Source organism: Mus caroli, chromosome 4 (assembly GCF_900094665.2).
Source record: "Mus caroli chromosome 4, CAROLI_EIJ_v1.1, whole genome shotgun sequence".
In the NCBI taxonomy this organism is placed as follows: Eukaryota; Metazoa; Chordata; class Mammalia; order Rodentia; family Muridae; genus Mus; species Mus caroli.
The window spans coordinates 59,717,060-59,736,391 of NC_034573.1; the positions used below are offsets into that span (position 1 = coordinate 59,717,060).

A 19,332-nucleotide genomic window follows, 5' to 3' on the forward strand; every position below is an offset into this window, starting at 1 on the left:
GAGAGAGAGAGAGAGAGAGAGAGAGAGAGAGAGAGAGAGAGAGAGAGAGAGATGTGTGTGCTAAACTCAGGTGTTGATCTGCACCTTCCATCACGCTTATTGGCCACTGTGTATATCAGGGTAGCTTCTGGGATTCTCTCTCTGGCTTAAATATAAGGGCAGAAGAATTACAGACAGGCAATACTGTGAGTCTTTGTGTGGGTTCAGATCCTCCACAAAGACATCTCCACATTCCAGAAGACAGGATGACTTTGTTTTGTTGTTTTTCTTAAAATAACAAATAGATTCCTTCCCTTTTCATTGTAAATTCATAGCAGTATAGGATCTCAGTCTGAGAAGGTGGCATGTATAATCTACTTTAGAATATTCATTGTGATTTCACACTAGCTTACTTAAGGGAGACATAAGGCATCAAGTTCAGACTTTGGAGCTAATTACTCCTGAGTTCAAATAGAGGCTGTACTATCACCTTCCATATGACCTTGATCAAGTCTATTAATTTTCCCAGGTTCCATGTCATAATCTATTAAATGAGGATAATTACAGCCCTCATCAAAGGGCTGATGTGAGAATTAGAGATAACTTAGGTTATAAAACAGCACTTTTCATATAGTAGCAAATCATTGTACCACCTATTAGACTTGTTGTGAGCACAGTCATTTGCCTATACTCATCCAGTTATACTTTCCTGGGAGTGTAAATCCTAGCTTCTACCTTCTCTGTAGATCCAGTTTTCTTAAAATTTTAATTGATTCTTCTTTTCTTTTTCTTGTCAAAATGTAGAATTAAGAATTTCTTATGTGCCATTCATTATGAGTGAATGATATGCACAGTTTATATTTATATGTGTAACTAATATGCATAATATATTAGCAAAATAATTGTACTGCATATATGTACATCTGTATATGCAAAGCTCAATCCTATATCCATTACTGTACAGATGCACATTTTATAGACTACCTGATCTGCTACTTAAAACCTAAAATAAGTAGAGTAATGGCTCAGAAAATGCCCATATCTTGTTTCTCAAACCTGTTGCTGTGATTTGGATATAACTCCCCAAAGTCTCAAATGCTAAATATGTGGTTTTCCAGTCAGTATCTCTATTAGGGATTTTGCTGAGTAGTAGGGGCTAGTATAAAGAATCTTAGGTATCTGGAAAGTGAATGCCATTGGGTGAGATATTGAGACCCTGGCCCTTGTTTCTTTGCTTTCCTTCCTGGCTATTATGAAGTAAGCAGCCATCCTTCTTCAGCTCAGCCCATTTGATTATCATGTGTTGTGCTGTGTGTGACATACCCAAAGCATGGGCCAGTCATCCAGAGACTGAAACCTCTAAGACCATGAGTCCACATAAGTTACACTGTTACCAAATAAGCCCTTAAAAGATAGCTACCTGAGAACCAAGGAGATACAAGGGTGCCTCAGGTCCCCAGTATCTGGAAAATACAGGAGGAATACTACTGCAAAGTCTCCTGAGTATAACTATCATTGCCAGTGCCTAATCTTGAGGAATTCTGATAGTTAGAGCTGAAGAATAATAAGTTTGTATTGTTTTTAGACACTGAGTTTGTGGGGATTCACCACAAAGTCAATAGCAGGCGCTTCACCCTCCTAGAGAGGCACTGCTCTGCTCTTATTGTCAAACAAGAAAACCAAGTACCAGAGATAAGAGGGGACAACTCAACAACAGTGTTAAGATGTAGACCAAGGATGTCACTCAAGCTGTGATTGATTGTGTGTGGATGCCAGTCTATGTGCACAATTTTAACACCAAAACTGCAGATTTCAGGGACTTTTCTTTTGCTTGGAGGCAAAAAATGGTTATGGTTCAGCAAGAAAGGATGGAGAGAGTGAGAGAGGGGTGGGGAAAGAGGGAGAGAGAAAATATAGAACATCCTAGGGTAAGCTCTGTAAGACCCTGGTAGACACAGGGCAAAAAACAGATTCACAAAGGCAACGATTTTCTGAGTTTTGACGTGACAATTCTTCTTCCCAAGCCACCTGAATTCACAGAAAGATCTATGTGACAGTCTGTTTAGCTGTTGTTTTCTTTTTAAATTTTATTTTTGTAAGATGCCATATAATTATATGGCTTCTTTAGAACATTCTGTTGTTAGGGAGGCTTTTCCTTACAGAAATTCAAAGGAGCGTAGGCTCACAGGAAAACAGCCAAGATCTGCATGAAATTATATATTTATACATATGCCAAATGCAAAAGAGAAAATAGGTACAGATCCAGAGTGGGCATTTTAGTTTAAAGGACGGGTGTACTAAGCTTAACATGCTCACCACATTAGAAGGAATATAGAGATGAATGGGAATTTGTCCGGAGTCCCATAAAACCTGTCTGTGTCTGGTCAACAGCACGTGTGTTTGCTTATTTAACCTTCATAGTAATGTGGAGAGATGAGCAATTTCATTCTTATATTGCCATTGAGAATCTGAGGCGTGGGTTATCTGACTTCTTTGACCAAGGTCACATGACGACTTGGAAAAACTAGGACCTTGACACTGGTAATCTTAATCCAAATCTGGCTTTCTTGCCATGTTATCACAAATTATCCTCTTTAATGATCTTTGTTTTAAAAAACAAAAGAAAACACACAACCCAGGAACCTATAAAAAAGACAAATTCTCAAAGCACATAATTTAAAATTTTATTTTTTGTGTTTTCTGGATTGCTTATTCCATCATTCCTTGGTGGTTTATGGGACCAATAAAACTATTTATTGAAATACATAAACTAGATACTATTTTTTAAAATAAACAAGGGGAATCCTGTCCTTACAGAAATATTAAAAATAAAGAAAGTTAAGGCTAAATGAGAAGGAAATGCACGCCAGAGACTTGGACAAATATGGGGATGAACTACGCTTCTGATGGCCATGGTAATATGGGAACAGGTGCCTATCAGCTGGTTCAGCAGGGCCAGTGCCATGAACATCAACTGTCTTATTCCCTCCATCAGTGTCACAGGGGTCTTTCCTATGGTGAGTCTCAGGTCTGCCCCAAAGATAAAATAAAAATCTAAAGATTTTCCCTATACAATATAGATCTGGGGTTTTACTTAAACAAAAATGGGATATTTCTAGAAAAAAAAATTTGGAATTCTATTTGGGGAAAGAGAAAGAGAGCAAAGAAACAAGAAGGAAGGAAATGGAGAGGAGAGAGGGGAAGAGAAAAAATAGAAAAAAGAAGAGAGAACGGGGTACTTAGGGAAAGAGAGAAAGGGAGGGAAAGGAATGACAGGGACCACTGGACACTGCAGGCTCATTATACAGTAGACTTTAGCTACTCTCAAAAGTTATAGGAAACAACAGCAGTTCATACTAGAAAGAAAAGGGGACAGGGGAGGATTATTATTTCAATACTGTCAAAATCACTAGTTAAAAATATAATTAAAAAAAACCTTAAAAGTTGGGAGTGTGTGTATTTTACAATAAAAATATGTATCTCTGCAACAGAACTCATCATACTCTTGACCATCCCTGATACACTGGGAACCTGAAGTACAGACTTTTCCTCTATGAGTCTGACCACTTAGCTATTTCTTGTTTTATAAGACTTTCACCAATTCTCAGAACCAGCATTCACAGAAGCCTACAAGAAAGTATCTTGCAAAATACAAGGAAGGCCTTTATGGCTTTCTCTCCATTTGCTGATAATTTGAAATTGATTAATGAATGCACAGTGGTTGATAATGAGTGTTTGATAAGAATATAATATGGAGGTATTCAGATATTGATCATTTGTCTAACTTGCTAAGATCCTAGATTCTATCCCAAAACTTCACTCTAGCTGGCAGGCATCTAGAGGTAACTCAGTGTTGTGAGTTTGTGGCGGTTTGACTATGGTTGGCCCATTAGTGGCACAAGTACTTCTGTTTTATTTTGTTAAGAACACATTTGTATAGATATTTGTGTTATCTTCCAATTTCTTTAACACCAGTTAAGAGAGCAACAATGGTTATTAAGTTGAAATACTAAATGGATTTTTCCCAAGGGACATTGACCTATTCTAAATTTACAGTGTGTTTGCAATTGGAGGAGTAATAGTTATATCATGTTAGGTGTATTTATGACCTGAATATTATTTCATTTGGACATGAGATATGAGTTGTGTCAAGTTGACAAGGGGTGGACTGTGATGGCTATTCCTGGCTGTCAACTTGACTACATCTGGAATGAACTACAATCCATAAATGGAGGGAGCACCTGTGATCCAGATCTTGAAGTTGGAACACAAAAGCACTTAACCTGGATCTTGACAGTGGATGACACATGCTTTTGATCCAGATCTTGAGTGGCCATGAAAAGCTTAGGCCCGGGCAAGGTAATACATTCCTTTAATTCAAGAAGACTGGGGCAAGCAGACCTCTTGAGTTCAAGGCCAATATCGGACAGAACAATTCCAAGTTCAGGCTTGGTGGCATACCCTAATCTGTACCCTACTTTCTGCTGGAAGCCTAGACAAGGACATTGGGAAGAGCAAGGGTTTGCTCTTCTTTGCCTGCTTGTACTTACTTGTCAGCACATCTGTTGGAACCCACTTCTTCAGGATTATGGCTTATACAGAAGACCAGCTGAAAGACCTAGTCTTGTTTGACTGAGCAACTACTAGTCTCTTGTATTTCTCACTCACAGCTGCCCATTGTTGGGTTAGTTGGACAATAGACGGTAAGTGATTCCAATAAATTCTCTTAACATATGCAGACATTCTATAAGTTCTGTGACTCGAGAACCCTGATGAATAACACACTTGAATTTGAAATGTCCCCTATGGGATCATGTATTTGGGCACTTGGCCTCCAGCTGGAGTCACTGTTTGGGAAGACTCTGGAACCTTCAAGAGGTGGAGCTTCACTGGAGGAAGTAGGCAGCTGGGTAGAGCTTTGAGATTATATAGCCTGGACCCAAGGCCTGTTCATTATTTGCTTCCTGGCTATGGATACAATGTGAGCAGCTGTCTCCAACTCCTGTTACCAAGACTTCTTATCAGGGATAGAATGTGTCCTAAGGGGACATAGAGTCAAAGTAAACCATTCCTCTCTGAACTTGCTGCTTGTCTGGTGTTTTTTCAGAGCACAGAGAAAAGTGTCTAATACTATGGCAGGTAGTAAAGGCTAAGTCCTTCAACTCCGGGGCAAAGGGATACAGCTCTCGTTCTAGCCCATCAGGCAGAAAGTACCACAAGACAAATGTTTGAGTGAATACCCACGTTTCCCTATGCTCAAAATAAAATCCAGTGTCTGCATTCTCTAGCTGAGTATTGTTTAAATCCAGAGCAGATGTTAGTTTAGGGAATGAAAACAAGGGGTTTCCTGTTAGCTGCAGATATACTCACTGGTATTTATCTCCTCTTCTTCCCACATCATGTAAACAGGACAATCAACCCATAGATTAATTACAATGATTTGAGGATGGTATGTTTCTGAGCCCATGTGTGTGAATATACTTTAAAAAAAAACCAAACAAATTTTAACATCTATTAATTTTATATATTTGAGTGTTTTGTCTGCTTGTATTACTGTGAAAATAAACAAACAAAAACATGTGTGCCTGGGTATGCATGGAGATTAGAGAAGACATGAGATCTGCTAGAACTGGAGTTATGAATGGCTGTGAGATACCATGTTGGTGTTGAGAACTGTGGCTGGATCCTCTGGAAGAACACCAAGTGCACCCTAACTGCTGAGCTATCTTGCCACTGGCTAAATGCCTTTGCATGGAAACTGGAGCTGAAAAATAGCGATAGTTCAAGCTCCTAGCCTTACCTCCTAACAGTAGTTCAGGTGGCTGTGAGCCTTGATTGTCTTTCTAACCACTCACAGAAATATGGAAAATTTAAAACTGCTGATGAAAATCTCACATTGTTTACATGGAAACAAGTGGAGAAATGTCTCAGTTAATATGGCCAAGAAACATAACTTTCTTTTTCTTAAGCAAAGACAGCTACATAATCTACTGTATTGTTTTCATGTGTTTGTTTAACTGTTTACTTTCATTGCCAAGAAGCACAGACTTAAATTTATCATTATGTTGAGTAACTTTCTAATTTCAGACTCCCGGAACTATTTTTTCTCTCCCACTTTCATTCCCTATAATACTCTTGCTTAGCCCTATCTTTATATTAGCAACTTACAAAAAAAATGCATCAGATTTATGTGGATAAAATTAAATTCTATTGGAAATGTGTATGGTAGACATTATAAACTCACCCACACAAACACGGCAGATAAACTCAGTTGCTAGGCAACTTACTGGGGTCTTCACAGAAGGCAATGCCTCCCCATCTATAAGAATCATTTAAATTACTTCAGCTTAGAGGCCAGTGACTTCACAACCTATCTCTAGATTCTGCTCCCACCTATCAGGAACAAGGAAGGGCTCAGCAACCCGCTATCCATATCCTCTTTGTCCTGTTTCAACAAGAACCTATGATCAATGCTTCACTGCACTGCTAGCATCTCATAAAATCCCAAACACAAAAGGAATATAACAAACCCAAGGTTAGCAAATTCTCTCGTTCGGATATTAAAGTTTTAAAGAAGCCCTTGGTTCAAGCAGTAGAAAATGGTAGCACAAACACTGAGGATGCTTGGATGAGAATGGCATCCATAGGCTCATAGATTTGAATGTTTAGTCCTCAGAGAGCTGCACTACTTGAGAAGGATTAAGAGTTATAATAGGAGTAGGTACATCTTTGTGGGAGAAAGTTGGCCACTAGGGCTTGGATCTGAAGTTTCAAAAAGCCTATGCCAGAACCAGTCTTTCTTTCTCTGTCTTTGCTTATACATGAGGATGTAGCTCTTAGCTACTTCTCCAGTACCATATGTGTCTACCAACAAGCCCCCTGCCATGATGATAATGGACCCTCTGAAACCATAAGGAATCCATCGATGAACTGTCTTCTTTTATAAGAGTAGCCTTAGTTACATTGTCTCCCCACAGGAATGGAGCAGTGATTAAGACAGACACTCTGATGCCTAAGATCTACCTTCTGTTCTTAAAGGGGACATGGTATGATGGTAAAAGTGAAACAGGTAAATGAAGAACTCAATGGAGTTCACAGAGAAAGAAAAAAATGCAATGGACAGTATTGGTCTGGTGACAGACTGGTAATCTGGGTAGTTAGCCAGAGATCATGTCTATAAGATATCACAAGTAAAATTAGATTAGCCACAAATGGTAGGTATGGTGGTGCCTGTTTTCTCAATACTTTGGAGGTGGAGGCAAGAAAGATAAGGAGTTTAAGGTTTCTGGCTACATGGTCATTCCAAAACCAGCTTGGGCTCCATGACACCCTGTCTCAACCTTTCTCCAACCCCTATAAAATAAATTACAGGCAAATTTAAGTAATCCTCTCCCTTATCAAAGGATGAGTTGAATTAAAAACATTTTAGATAGTTAACTCTATAGCTTATTTAAGGCTTTATTCAGTATACCATTTATAATAATTATATATAATATATCAGACACAGATACATAAGAATGACAAAGAGAAAAAATCCTTTCTATATGTTTTCTATCCCACTTGGCAAACATTGAGCCACAATTTAAGCAGTCTTTATCTGTAAGCATTGGTATTATCAACCATCACTGAGGTAACTGTACATCTCTTTCACCACTTCCATGATATTCAGGAGAACTTGCTGGAGAGGAAGATGCCTGCCTTAAGTCTAGAAAGTAAAACAGAGATGTCCAGGTTAAAGGACCACCGACAGTCTGGATGAGTTGAGGACAGGGAGAAGAGGGGTTGCAGATAGAACAGTGTTGTTAAAATCCCATCGACTGAGGCCATGGGCATAGCATAAAGATAGGGATGTGCTGGGAATGTTAACTGAGAAGGCCAGAGTAACAATGCCTTACATTGACTTACATTAAGTGAAGACCTTTTAATAAATAACTATTAGCTGAGCACCACTATGGACTAGGCTCTGTTCAAGGTACTGGGCACAGAGTAGAGAGCACAATCTAAACTTCATTGATTGAACACTTAAACGCTACAGCTTTCTACCTATTAAACTAATAATTACACAGTTTACTGAATGCTTCTTTCCACCTGTCAGTCGCTCTGCTTGCATAATTTCACTTAATCCCCACAATTGCGAACAGTCACTTCTGAGCCTACATTAAAGAACAGAGGCTCAAAGAGATTGAATCACTTCACCAAGATCTCATGACTGGATATATTTAGAGGCTGGCAAAGATAGTCGATCTGTCTTGCCTGAACTGGAGCCACACATCCTCAGTTGGAATTCCTATGGTCCCCAATTACCAGCTATGTGACCTTGGGCAAGCCACCAAGCCTCCAAACCTCTGTGTTTGGTTTGCTAATCAGTAAAATCATGACTGTCCCTTTCTTGCAGACTTGTCATGAGGGTTAACAGAGCAGTCACTGAAAGCAGTCATGACATGTAAGCAGTGCTTAATGAATCATTAGCTGCTGTTATTAACCTGGCTGCAAACAGATTTATTCAGCCTGCTCCCATCCAACCTCAGAAAGGTCATAGAGCTTCATGTGAGTTAAGAAAAGGAGGGTCTGATTTGTTTACCCTGCTTAATTCAACAGCATCTTACTTCTCTCTCAGCCAACTCTCTCACAAGCACCTGCTAATAGCCTTCATTGTTTACAGTGCTTCTAACAAGTGTGGGTAACTTCTCATTTGCATCCTTAATAGACAGTTTCCAAAGCACATGGAAACGACAGTGGGTTTTAGGAAACCTGCATTTGATTTCTTTCTCTGTGTTGTTTACCAACAGTGAAGGGGCTCTAACAGCTCACCCACGGTCTAATCCAATTGTGTTTAACACTTTCACAGAAATTTCATGGTACAGAAGGTCAGAATGTCTAGTCTCACAGACCAGAAAAGCGAAGAGGAGAGCATCATGTCACCAGACTAGAGGCAAACAACTCTCACCAGGTCACTCAGTGCACTTTATTAGCTCCACACAGTACATAGCTCTCAATACTCGCATATATATGGTGTGGGCAATGCATTACTCTCTATAGTAAACACATATACATAGACTATTATAACTATGTTACAGAGGAGGAAACTGAGGCATAGAGTTACGCAGTCCTAAGTAATGTGCCCAAGGCCAACCAGGAAGGAGGCCACAAGCTACTTTACCAGTGGTATGGCTTTAAGTGTTATTAGTTAACAGGACAATAAATCAGACAGTACTTTGCATGCTCCACAACCATTTTTAGATCAAGACAGGTATTATCAACAATTTCCAGATGAGGAAGGTCAGGAGTTTTGGGAGGCTCACCTACTGCCTAAAGGACAGAGGTAGTCCTGGGGACTAAAATTTGTCTATTGAATCCAAAGTGCCCTGCAGTGCACACTGGGTAGACAGTGTTGATGATTTCTGATGTCAAAATCCATTACTCCAGCGGCTGCTGCTGTGACTGTTATTTTCTGCCGAGCACCCTCCCCCAAGTGCATAGCAAGAGAGGAAAATAACAATGATAAGAACATAGCTGATTCTGTATGCAAGCCTGCAGATCTGAATCCATGCATAATTTACTCAACACTGCCCTGCAGTCACTTAAGCCGAGGAGAGACTGCCATAAAATTCAGGTCTGCATACGCTAATTTATTTCTTATTTATTTTATTGATACATATCTAAGGCCTCCAGCGAGCTGCTTCAACACCTGCTTGAAGGCTCCAGCAGCCCCGAGTTCAAAAGGGGCAGGAAAGGAGACCCTGAAATAAGTACTGAACTCTGTGTACTAGAATTACAAAAGTTAAATTAATTTTCTGGCAAACTGGGATTAAACCCATGCTGGATGCCACCTTTTTTTGTGATGCACAGGACTGTAAAAGCTGCTCTGTATCTTACTCTCCTGCACTTGGTAATGAGAATGTCTGGGACACTTCTCTCAGGGATCACGGACTCTTTTTGAGTGAGTGACAGAAAGGCCAAGATGAGCAAATAAGAGAAGGAATAAACAGGAAATATAAAGGAAATATAAAGATGTTGCTATTTTCTTGAGGAGGTTACTGAGGACCAAACACCACTCTAGATGCTGAGGCAGCAGAAGCATCATGCACATAGTCACTTGGAGAAATGTGCTCTGCCCCTGTGTGTGAGGATAAACATCTTTCACAGGCTAGTTAGCTGCAGCCCAGAGAGAGAGGTGTCCGGGAAGGAGAGAGGGGAAAAGGGAGAGGGGGAGAGGAAGAGGGGGAGGGGGAGGGGGAGGGAGAGGGAGAAGAAGGCCATAGGGGAGTCTATCTGAATGTGTTTGCTTCTTCATTTCTCACACTGTTGTCCATCTGCGGATGTACCTCAGTGGTAGAGTACTTTCCTGGCATGTGAAAGGCACTGAGTTCAACCCAAGCCTTCCTCCACCAGTAGAAAACGAAGAAGGAAAAATAGTAATTAAAGCATCTGAGCCTGAATCCTTCAGAAGCCAGAAGACGTCTATAAACCCTTTTATGCTTTACGTGTGCAAAAGAAGAATGGCTTCTTCCCCAGTTAGTAGTTCTGACCCAGATAGATATAGGACCCAGAAAGAGACAGCACTAAGCCTCAAACTGCTGACTTCTCATAGGATCTAGTTTGCAATCTGGCAGACTTAAACTCTCATCTTCAACATCTGTGAATTTGGCTCAACATACACTGATGGAGCTTCAAGGAGAGACAGAGAAGGGGCAGGGACATAGAGCAGAATGGGACAACATCTACACCTTAGAAAGAGGCTTCTACATGAATGCCTATACTCAACATACTTGTAAAGAATTGTTTTGATTTCTTTCTTTATTTTTATTTTTTTATTAGATATTTTCTTTATTTGCATTTCAAATGTTATCCCCTTTCCTGGTTTCCCCTCAAAAATCCGCTATCCCCTCCCCCTGCTCCCCAGCCCTCCCACCCCCATTCCTGGTCCTGGCATTCCCCTATACTGGGGCATAGATCCTTCACAGGACCTAGGGTCTCTCCTCCCATTGATGACCGACTAGGTCATCCTCTGCTACATATACAGCTAGAGCCACAAGTTCCACCATGTGTTTTCTTTGATTGCTAGTTCCAAGGAGCTCTGGGGGTTACTGGTTCATTCATGTTGATGTTCCTCCTGGGACTTCAAACCCCTTCAGCTCCATGGGTACTTTCTCTAGCTCCTAGCCATTCTTCTTTTGCACACCGAACTGGGTATGAAGCAAAAGAAGCAAAAGGCCATGTCCTTGCAGGTCAGCCCTAGCCTGGGACAGGTAGTATTTCCTGACCATTTGCCCACAGATTCTCTGGTGCTATCTGGGACTTGCTGGATCTTAGATATGGAGACTTACCCGCAGAACATGAAGATGGTGCTGGAGGTGGTATCGTAGGGCAAAGGCAGTGTTTGTTGTAGGCAAAGCTGCTCACACCCTCCATTAAAGCCATCAGAGCAGTCGATGCCCTTGGAGTGATCATAGCAGCCAGAGCCATCCTTCATGGGCTTCAGTTCCTCAGGACACTGTGTAGAGAAAGGACAACAAGGTGGTTATGGCGCCGGAGGTGGCAGGCTCCATCTTTCTCCCTATACACAAATGGGGTCCAGAAGACTCACTAAGAACTGTAGGGCCTTGGATAACATTCTTTACTTCTATAACCTCAATGTACCTTGCAGTAGATAAGACTCTTGTGGTCATCTTTTTCACTGAGCTGTGAGACAGAAGGGACATAAAGTCAAAAGACTTCGAAAAAGACTTTCACGGAAATGGTGCCAGGGTCATCTTAATTGTTTTTATAATAATTGACTGAACAGGTTCCCTACCATAATGGTCACAGAGAAAGGCTGCTAAGTATATTAAAAATAAGCTTTAATGTGAGTTTAAATTCAAGCTCCTTTCATTGTGTGACTTTAGACAAGTTGCTACCCTCTCTGAGTCTCATTGTTGTTATCTGTAAAATGGGCATAATGTCGGTATAGATTAGCTGTGAAGCTTAAATATAAAAGCATAAGTACGAGTGCATACCTCACTTTAGAACTTTTCACAGAATTGGTACTCAAAATTGGTACTCATATTGCCTTTCTTTATTAACTTGATCTCCTTTCCATTCTTATCCCTGGAGCTCTAAGTAAGCAATTTTTATACTCAAAGCAATGTGGAGAGACCTCCTAAACAGCCTGACTTCTCTTCATTGTCTTCCATGTAGCCACTGAAATCTTATTTCTTAACAACACCATGTCTCAGCATCGGTAAATAAATGAGACTGCAAATGTTTGAATCTTCCTTATGCTGACAACACATACTGTTCACAAATCTTCTTTCTAGTCTGTACATATCCTTACATGGAGCCCTCAGTCCCTAAGTAAGCCCTAGAGATTCCCATATTCCAGGACCTCAGCTGTGGCACAATTTTCTGTGTTTGCCTCTGTGAATGAGAGATCTCATGTTAAAGTTCACCTACCTTTTAATTTCTGTCACTGGATGGCATAAGCTCACCTCTAGATCTGCTGATAGGTACATAATCCCAACATCCCTTCCTTCTGAACAAGGTATCAGGTTTTAATTTCAGTCACTTTGCTGTCATTTCCACTAAGATAACACCCAGAGCTCAGCCCTCTTCATCCGTCAATAGATAGCACTGATTAAAATGCCCTGTCTCTGCCTCCTCCTCTGCTAGCTCCACAGTTTCCTCTACAACTTCCTAAAACTATAGGAATAACAACACACACACACACACACACACACTCACACACACATTCACATTAATTTCCATAAACCAGTACAATAAAAAAAAGGAGGTCAGCTCTCTTTGAAATTACATTTTGCCTAAGTATGATTTGTAATTACAAATGCACAAGAGAATTCTTCAAGATATTTGAGACTGGTGCCAGCAAGGGTGATGGAGAAACTAGGTTATAAATGGCCTTTGTCAAGCACCAGAAAGGTTATAAAACTGCTACATTTTGTGCATAAAAAGAAAAATCAATTCTGCATGTGAGTGAAGTGTTGTACATATTAATACAAGCTCTGGAGAGTCCTTGCCTGTTTCTGAACATCAACACCAACAGGCAGAAGGATGCTGATTGCTTGGTTGGAGCAATTTGCTATACTGGGAGCTTGTTTCTGTCCATCTAGAAATATTCAGAAGCAAGTACTGGACTTTCTCACCAAGAAACAGAAGAGTCCTGGCATAGGATATTTGCTAAAGTTCCTTCCATCCCTTCCTGGTTCTCATTGCTTTTCTTGTTTCAATTCTCACTCTACTCCAGGTGGTTTTGTTGTTGCTGTTTGGCCAAGCCACCTGTTCTTGATTTTTTAGACCTTACAGCAAACACACAGGAGACTAACAATGGCTCCTGAAGACTTATGTGTACCTCAAGCCCCAGAAATCTCGACTGTTACAATCCATGGTAACATTTTTGCAGGTATGAATGAGGAAAAGCTCTTGACACTATTTTGGATTTTACAGGGTAGTCTAGTGACAAGTGTCCATAAAAGAGATAAGAAATCACACTCACAGCAGCAGGTAGTGGTCAGTGAAGAGATTTGTAACTGATCCATCAACATGCTATGATTCAATGACTAGCACACAGCTCTGAGTGCACTATGTTAACCTCGCCCCCGAGGTTCAAGGAGTATAACAGGGAAGGGGCAGATAGAATATAGGTGGAGGATGGGAGGAGTGCTGTGAGATGCTGTCTTCTCTATATGACCGGCTCATTGCAATCCTGAACTTATCGAAGCTGTGATTATTTATATACAACCTAGCTTAAGATCAGCTGCCATTCCAGTACAGACAGTCAAGGAGCTCATGAGTAACTTCTTGCAGATATGATTAATGGATGGCAGCTAGGAGACAAACTTCCAGACACACCTGTGAGGGATTATTTAGATGAAAATAATTGAAGCAGGAAGACCTGCCTTAACTGTGGGTGGCACCATTCCTTGGGGTGAGGTCATGGACTGAGGACAAAGTAGAAAGTAAGTGAGTATCAGACCGTTCTTCTCTCTGCCTACCTAACTGCAAATGCAACAAGACTAGCAGCCTAAAGTCATGATGGCCAGGGCTCTGCAGGGTGAGCCACACAAAACTTCATTTGTTGCTGCTTTTGTCAGGTATGTTGTCACAACGAGGAAATGAGAGCCGTCTTGGTCAGAGTATTTGAAGCAGGAAGACCCAGGCCCCAGGACTGCCCTTCTTTTGGCAGACTACATAAAAGGACATGGATGAAGGAAGCTTTGCTTTTTGTTTCACACTTGCTGATGAGTTGAGCTGGAAAGATCCTGTTGCTATAGCATTCCTTCACTGATATTAGAACTTACATCCTCAGGATTCCAATGTAGATTGAAGACCAGCATCTCTCCAGGAGTCCTCCAGGCCTTCAGTGCCATTTTGAGACTACTGAGACATTCAGCCTTGTGTACTGAGGATTCTTTGTGTCTCAATAATTAAACCCCCCTTTAACATATTGTATCATCTTACTAGTTCTGTTCATAATATAGATGGGTCATTCTATCAGTACTGTTCCCTGATTCATAGTACTTGAATGGAATTTCATTTCCTTTTGGGGAGTTACTGCTAGTAGCCTACCCATGTATATGCAGAAAGCACTAGATGGCCTCAGCATGATATATATGAGGTAAAAGATAGTCATGTTAAGAGATGCCAAGAAAAGGGTGGGGGGAAATTAGGATTGTATCCGATCAGGATTATAGATAGATAGATCCCATAGAGGAACAAAGTACAGGTGAAGAAAGAGATATGTGTAATGTGGCCATGAATCAGAACTGATTCAGCCACCAGGAGCTGGAAGAAGGAATGCATACATTCTCCTCTGGGGTGTTCAATGGAAGCAACATCTCCCTATCATTACCTTTGTGTCTTAGTTAGGGTTATGCTGTGATGAACAGACACCATGACCAAGGCAACTCTTATAAGAACAATATTTAATTGGGGCTGGCTTACAGGTTCAGAGGTTTAGTCATTATTATCAAGGCAGGACCATGGCAGCATCCAGGCAGGCATGGTGCATGAGGACCTGAGTGTTCTACATCTTCATCTGAAGGCTGTTAGAATACTAGCTTCCAGGCAGCTAGGATGAGATTCTTACAGCACACACCCACAGTGACACAGCTACTTCAAAAAGGCCACACCTTCTAATTGTGCCTCACCCTAAGCCTGGCACATACAAAACATCACTCTTGGGATAAGGTTTATGGCTTCCAGAAATATTAGACAATGCATAACTGTTATATTCACTCATCCATTTTATAATTCCCTACAGAAGCTAGAGGAAAGATAGATGGATACTGTCACTGTCTGTTGATAGATGAGGGGAGTGAAGAGGTTAAACACATCAGCAGTGGAAATGGCTGAACTTCCTAGGTTTGTCAGCTCTGTAGCTCTTACATGAATTTTGTGTGTGTATGGTAGTTAATCTTGATTGCTAACTGGATTGAGATATGCATAAGAGATTAGTAGTGAAGTCCTGTGTGTCTATGAAGATATTTATATAAAAATTATTTGATCATGTGTGCACTGATCAAGTCATTGGTTTACTCCACTGAAGTTTTCAATTTTGAACATTGTATTTAGAAGTAGAGGAGATGTGGATGTTGGGATGTAATTAGAGGAAGAATGCTATGGAGACATGCCGATGAAGGTTGTATCTTGGGCCTGCCCCTTTCATTCACTATCTCCCCTTCCTGGCTGCTCTGTAGTGAGCAGCTTCTTTTCTACTATGCTTTTCTACCAGTACCACAGCCCAGAAGCAATGGAGCCAGCTGATCATGGACTTAACCCTCTAATACCACAGACACAATAAATATTTCCTCTTTTAAGTTGTTTCTTAATGATATTTGTCATAATGAAAGGCGGAGTAACATATTGGATAAATTTCTTCAAAGCACTGTCATTTGCTACCTAACAAAGAGTGGGTCAGGACTTGAGTTGATCTTACCATCTTACTTTACAGCTGAGGTTCAAAGAGTGTATAGTTCTGGACTGATACACAGCTTAGGCATGAGGTCTTCCTAGTCTCAGCTGCAGACTCTCTGCCAATACACTCCATTTTGGACATATAAGAAGGGTGCTTCATTTTACTGTGCCTCAATGGACATGGCTGTATATGGAAATAAATAGAAATAACAAGGCCTCTCTTGATGGCATTTCTGTAAACTGTGAGAAAATATAGCAGGTTTTATGGGTCTGACTTTGGATCTGATATATAATAGGAACCAAATAAGTAAAAAAAAATGTGAATAGATAATTTATAAAATGATAAATATGTAGACCATCTATCACCATAGAAAATGGAATTAAAACTCCTAGTTGACTTTTTTGTCCTTTCCTCTTGGTCCAGTCCTTCACTGGATCACTTAACAGATGCTTATTATTGAACAAATAATATTCACTAAAGATGAGCAAGTGTCTTCAGTGATATATCTAAAGTGATTCATAATATAACCTAGCTCCTGTTTTCATAGAGTTTAAATTCTAGAGCATGGGCACACAAAGAGAAAATAAATAAAATGATTATATAAATAAGTCATCTAGCCTAACAACAAAAGTAAAAAGTATACTGTGATCAAAGTTTAATAAGGATGGGGTGAAGGAAGAATGAATTAACAACCTAGATATAAAATAGGCCTTTCATTTGAAAAGAGGCTTAGGCTACTTATCTTAAAGTTTTGCTTCAGTTTGAGAAATATAGACAGCTTCACTGTGTTTTCCAACTCATGACTATTCCATGTTTTCCCATTTATTTTATTTTTCTTCTATTCTTTTTATTAGCATTTAAGTTTTAACATACATGTCCTATACACATTTTATAAAATTATTGTTTCTGTAATTCATTGTGTGTTAGGAATTGTAAATGTTACTGCATAGTTTTCTTTCTTCATCCCTAAGTTCGTTGCAATACATATGTAATAATGAAAAGACGACGACTGAGGAGCTGCAGAGACTAACACAGCAGTGAAGAGGGGATGGTGTTGCACTTGGAGAGGACCAGAGTTCAGTGCACAGAAGTCACAGTATGTGGTTGATGACTGTAACTCCAGCTCCGGGGGATGCAGTGCCTTCTTCTGGCATCCATTGGCATTGAAGAAATTGCACATGCACACGGACACCCTCATGTACACACACATTTACCAATGAAACCTTAAAAAAATACAACTAGTTAACTTTTCCTAGATTGTCAAGTCCACCTAAACTAAGCATTTTGTCAGTAAATGTGTGATTTATAAACAAGAGCACCAAGTCTTCTATACATTGTTCTATTGAGCCTTCTAATTTCTTTCTTTCTTTCTTTCTTTCTTTCTTTCTTTCTTTCTTTCTTTCTTTCTTTCTTTCTTTCTTTCTTTCTTTCTTTCTTTCTTCCTTCCTTNTTTCTTTCTTTCTTTCTTTCTTTCTTCCTTCCTTCCTTCCTTCCTTCCTTCCTTCCTTTCTTTCTTTCTTTCTTTCTTTCTTTCTTTCTTTTTTTCTGGTCTTAATGGGTGGAATATCCCACTCTGCGTTATTTTTAAAAACAAAGTCACCAAGTCTGATGTTACTAATGAATACTCAGGCACCAGATGCTGAGGTTTAAGCCTGTTAGCTCAGAGAAGCAAAGAAAGCAGCCACCTGACTTCCCACTCCACCGATTTTCAGGAGGGAAAGGCCTTTCTGCTTCTCCCTGCTGTCTTAGATACCGTTGTTCAACTCAATAACTCCCCCTTTCTGTTTTCTTATGCTCACTCCCTGTCTGCTGGTTGCTTGTCCTGCCTCTTGACCTACGATTGACTTTATGTAGCTCTTGAATTTAAGGTGTTCACTAGGGCTGAGCCACCCTACAACTGGGTTTTTCCAGTTCGCAGTCTTGAGGTTCTCAATATGATCAAATGTCCTGCAACATCGCTGTGTTGAACAGTAGAGATCCTGCACATGCTTGAGAGAAAACAGGAAGCCTTGGTGGCCTGTCATTCTAATGCCAGTGGCTGCTTTTCAGTATTGCAAATCTCTTTAGAAATCATGTCTTCTAGAAATCAAGCTTTACCTGGACTTTTCTGACCAAACTAAGGTTTTCCAAGTCTTTCTGCTAATATTTCTATTCCTTAAACTCACTACAAATGTAGGTAAAATCAGAAGGCAAAGCCCACGTCATGGCTTTGACTTCCTTAGCATTTCCTCTGCCGAGTTATCTAGTCTGTTACTTTAGCCTACCATAAAAATCTCAAGACATATACAAAATGTAAGCACATTTTTCGACAGCCTATAGCTTCCATTCCCCATTGTAGTCACTATCACATGTAAAACCTCACGAGCAGTGTTTACTCTTTTTTTTTTTTACATTTTTATTGGTTCTTTGCAAATTTTACATCATACAGCACAAGCCCACTCATCTCCCCTACCCTCATACCAACCGTTACAAGTTCCCCCAAACAGGAGGAAAAACTTCATTGTGTCTGTTGTGTGTCACAGTATAATCCACAGTATTCCCCTTCGTCCACACTTCTTGGCTTACAAATGCTTATTGCAATGATTCAGTCTGGTATGAGGCCTCTGGCTATCACTATCAGTATGGGATCCTCTCTGAGATTCAGTGTTTACTCTTAAAACCCTTTCGACTTCTGAATTCCTTCCTACGAGCACCACCTACTCGGCTCTGTCTCATCTTCTCCATCTGCCTGGGAGTCAGTTTCGATAGTTTAAGACCTATGTAAGGTTCAGTTGCAGCAACAGCCCCACTCTTGAGATACTGAATTTCTGTTTTAGTTCCTTTTGTATCCTTGTGACTAAAACAACTAAGACAAACAACTTATAGGAAGAATTTCTTTTGGTCACTGTTTCAGGTCACAGGGACAATGGCAAAGAGGAGGCTGTTCAACTTCTTGACAGGCAGGAAACAGAACCTTGAGAAAGGCCTGGGAACCAGGTTGAAACTTTATATTCACACCCTCCAGTGACCTACTTCCTTAGGATAGACCCCCCCCCCTCCAAACAGTTCTGCTCCCCCCCCCCCCCCAATAACACCACAAACTAGGAACTAAGTGACAGCACATATGCATTTGGGAGACTTTTTAAACTCACACCATGGAACACCTAAGACTTGCTCTATGATGCACAGGGAGCTTAGAAGTATGTTGTTTCCCAATACAAAGAAGTGCTTGGGTTGCCTTTAGAGTGGGCGTAAGGTTCATGTGACCACATAATTCAGTTGTTGAACTCTTACCTCTTATTTTGGTATTTGTTTCACTTGGGTCTTTCTGTGGTGTATAGAGCAAGGGGACAGAGCTATTGTGCATGGTGCTAGTGCTCTGACAAGGAATAGAGACCAGAGTCTTATTTCTTTCAAAAATGAAGACACAGTGAATAGAGAGAGTCAGGAGACTGTCCTCTCCT

General features: G+C 40.4%; 1 protein-coding gene across 4 annotated transcripts in view; it reads right to left on the reverse strand.

The window, feature by feature from the left end:
- Positions 1-19,332, reverse strand: part of Astn2 (astrotactin 2) — a 955,818-nt gene that overhangs the window by 342,171 nt on the left and 594,315 nt on the right. For all 4 annotated transcript variants that reach the window (XM_021160105.1, XM_021160104.1, XM_029476272.1 and 1 more), the window contains one exon: positions 11,307-11,473. In XM_021160105.1, the coding sequence (XP_021015764.1) occupies positions 11,307-11,473 (167 nt within the window). The remainder of the gene's footprint in view (positions 1-11,306; positions 11,474-19,332) is intronic.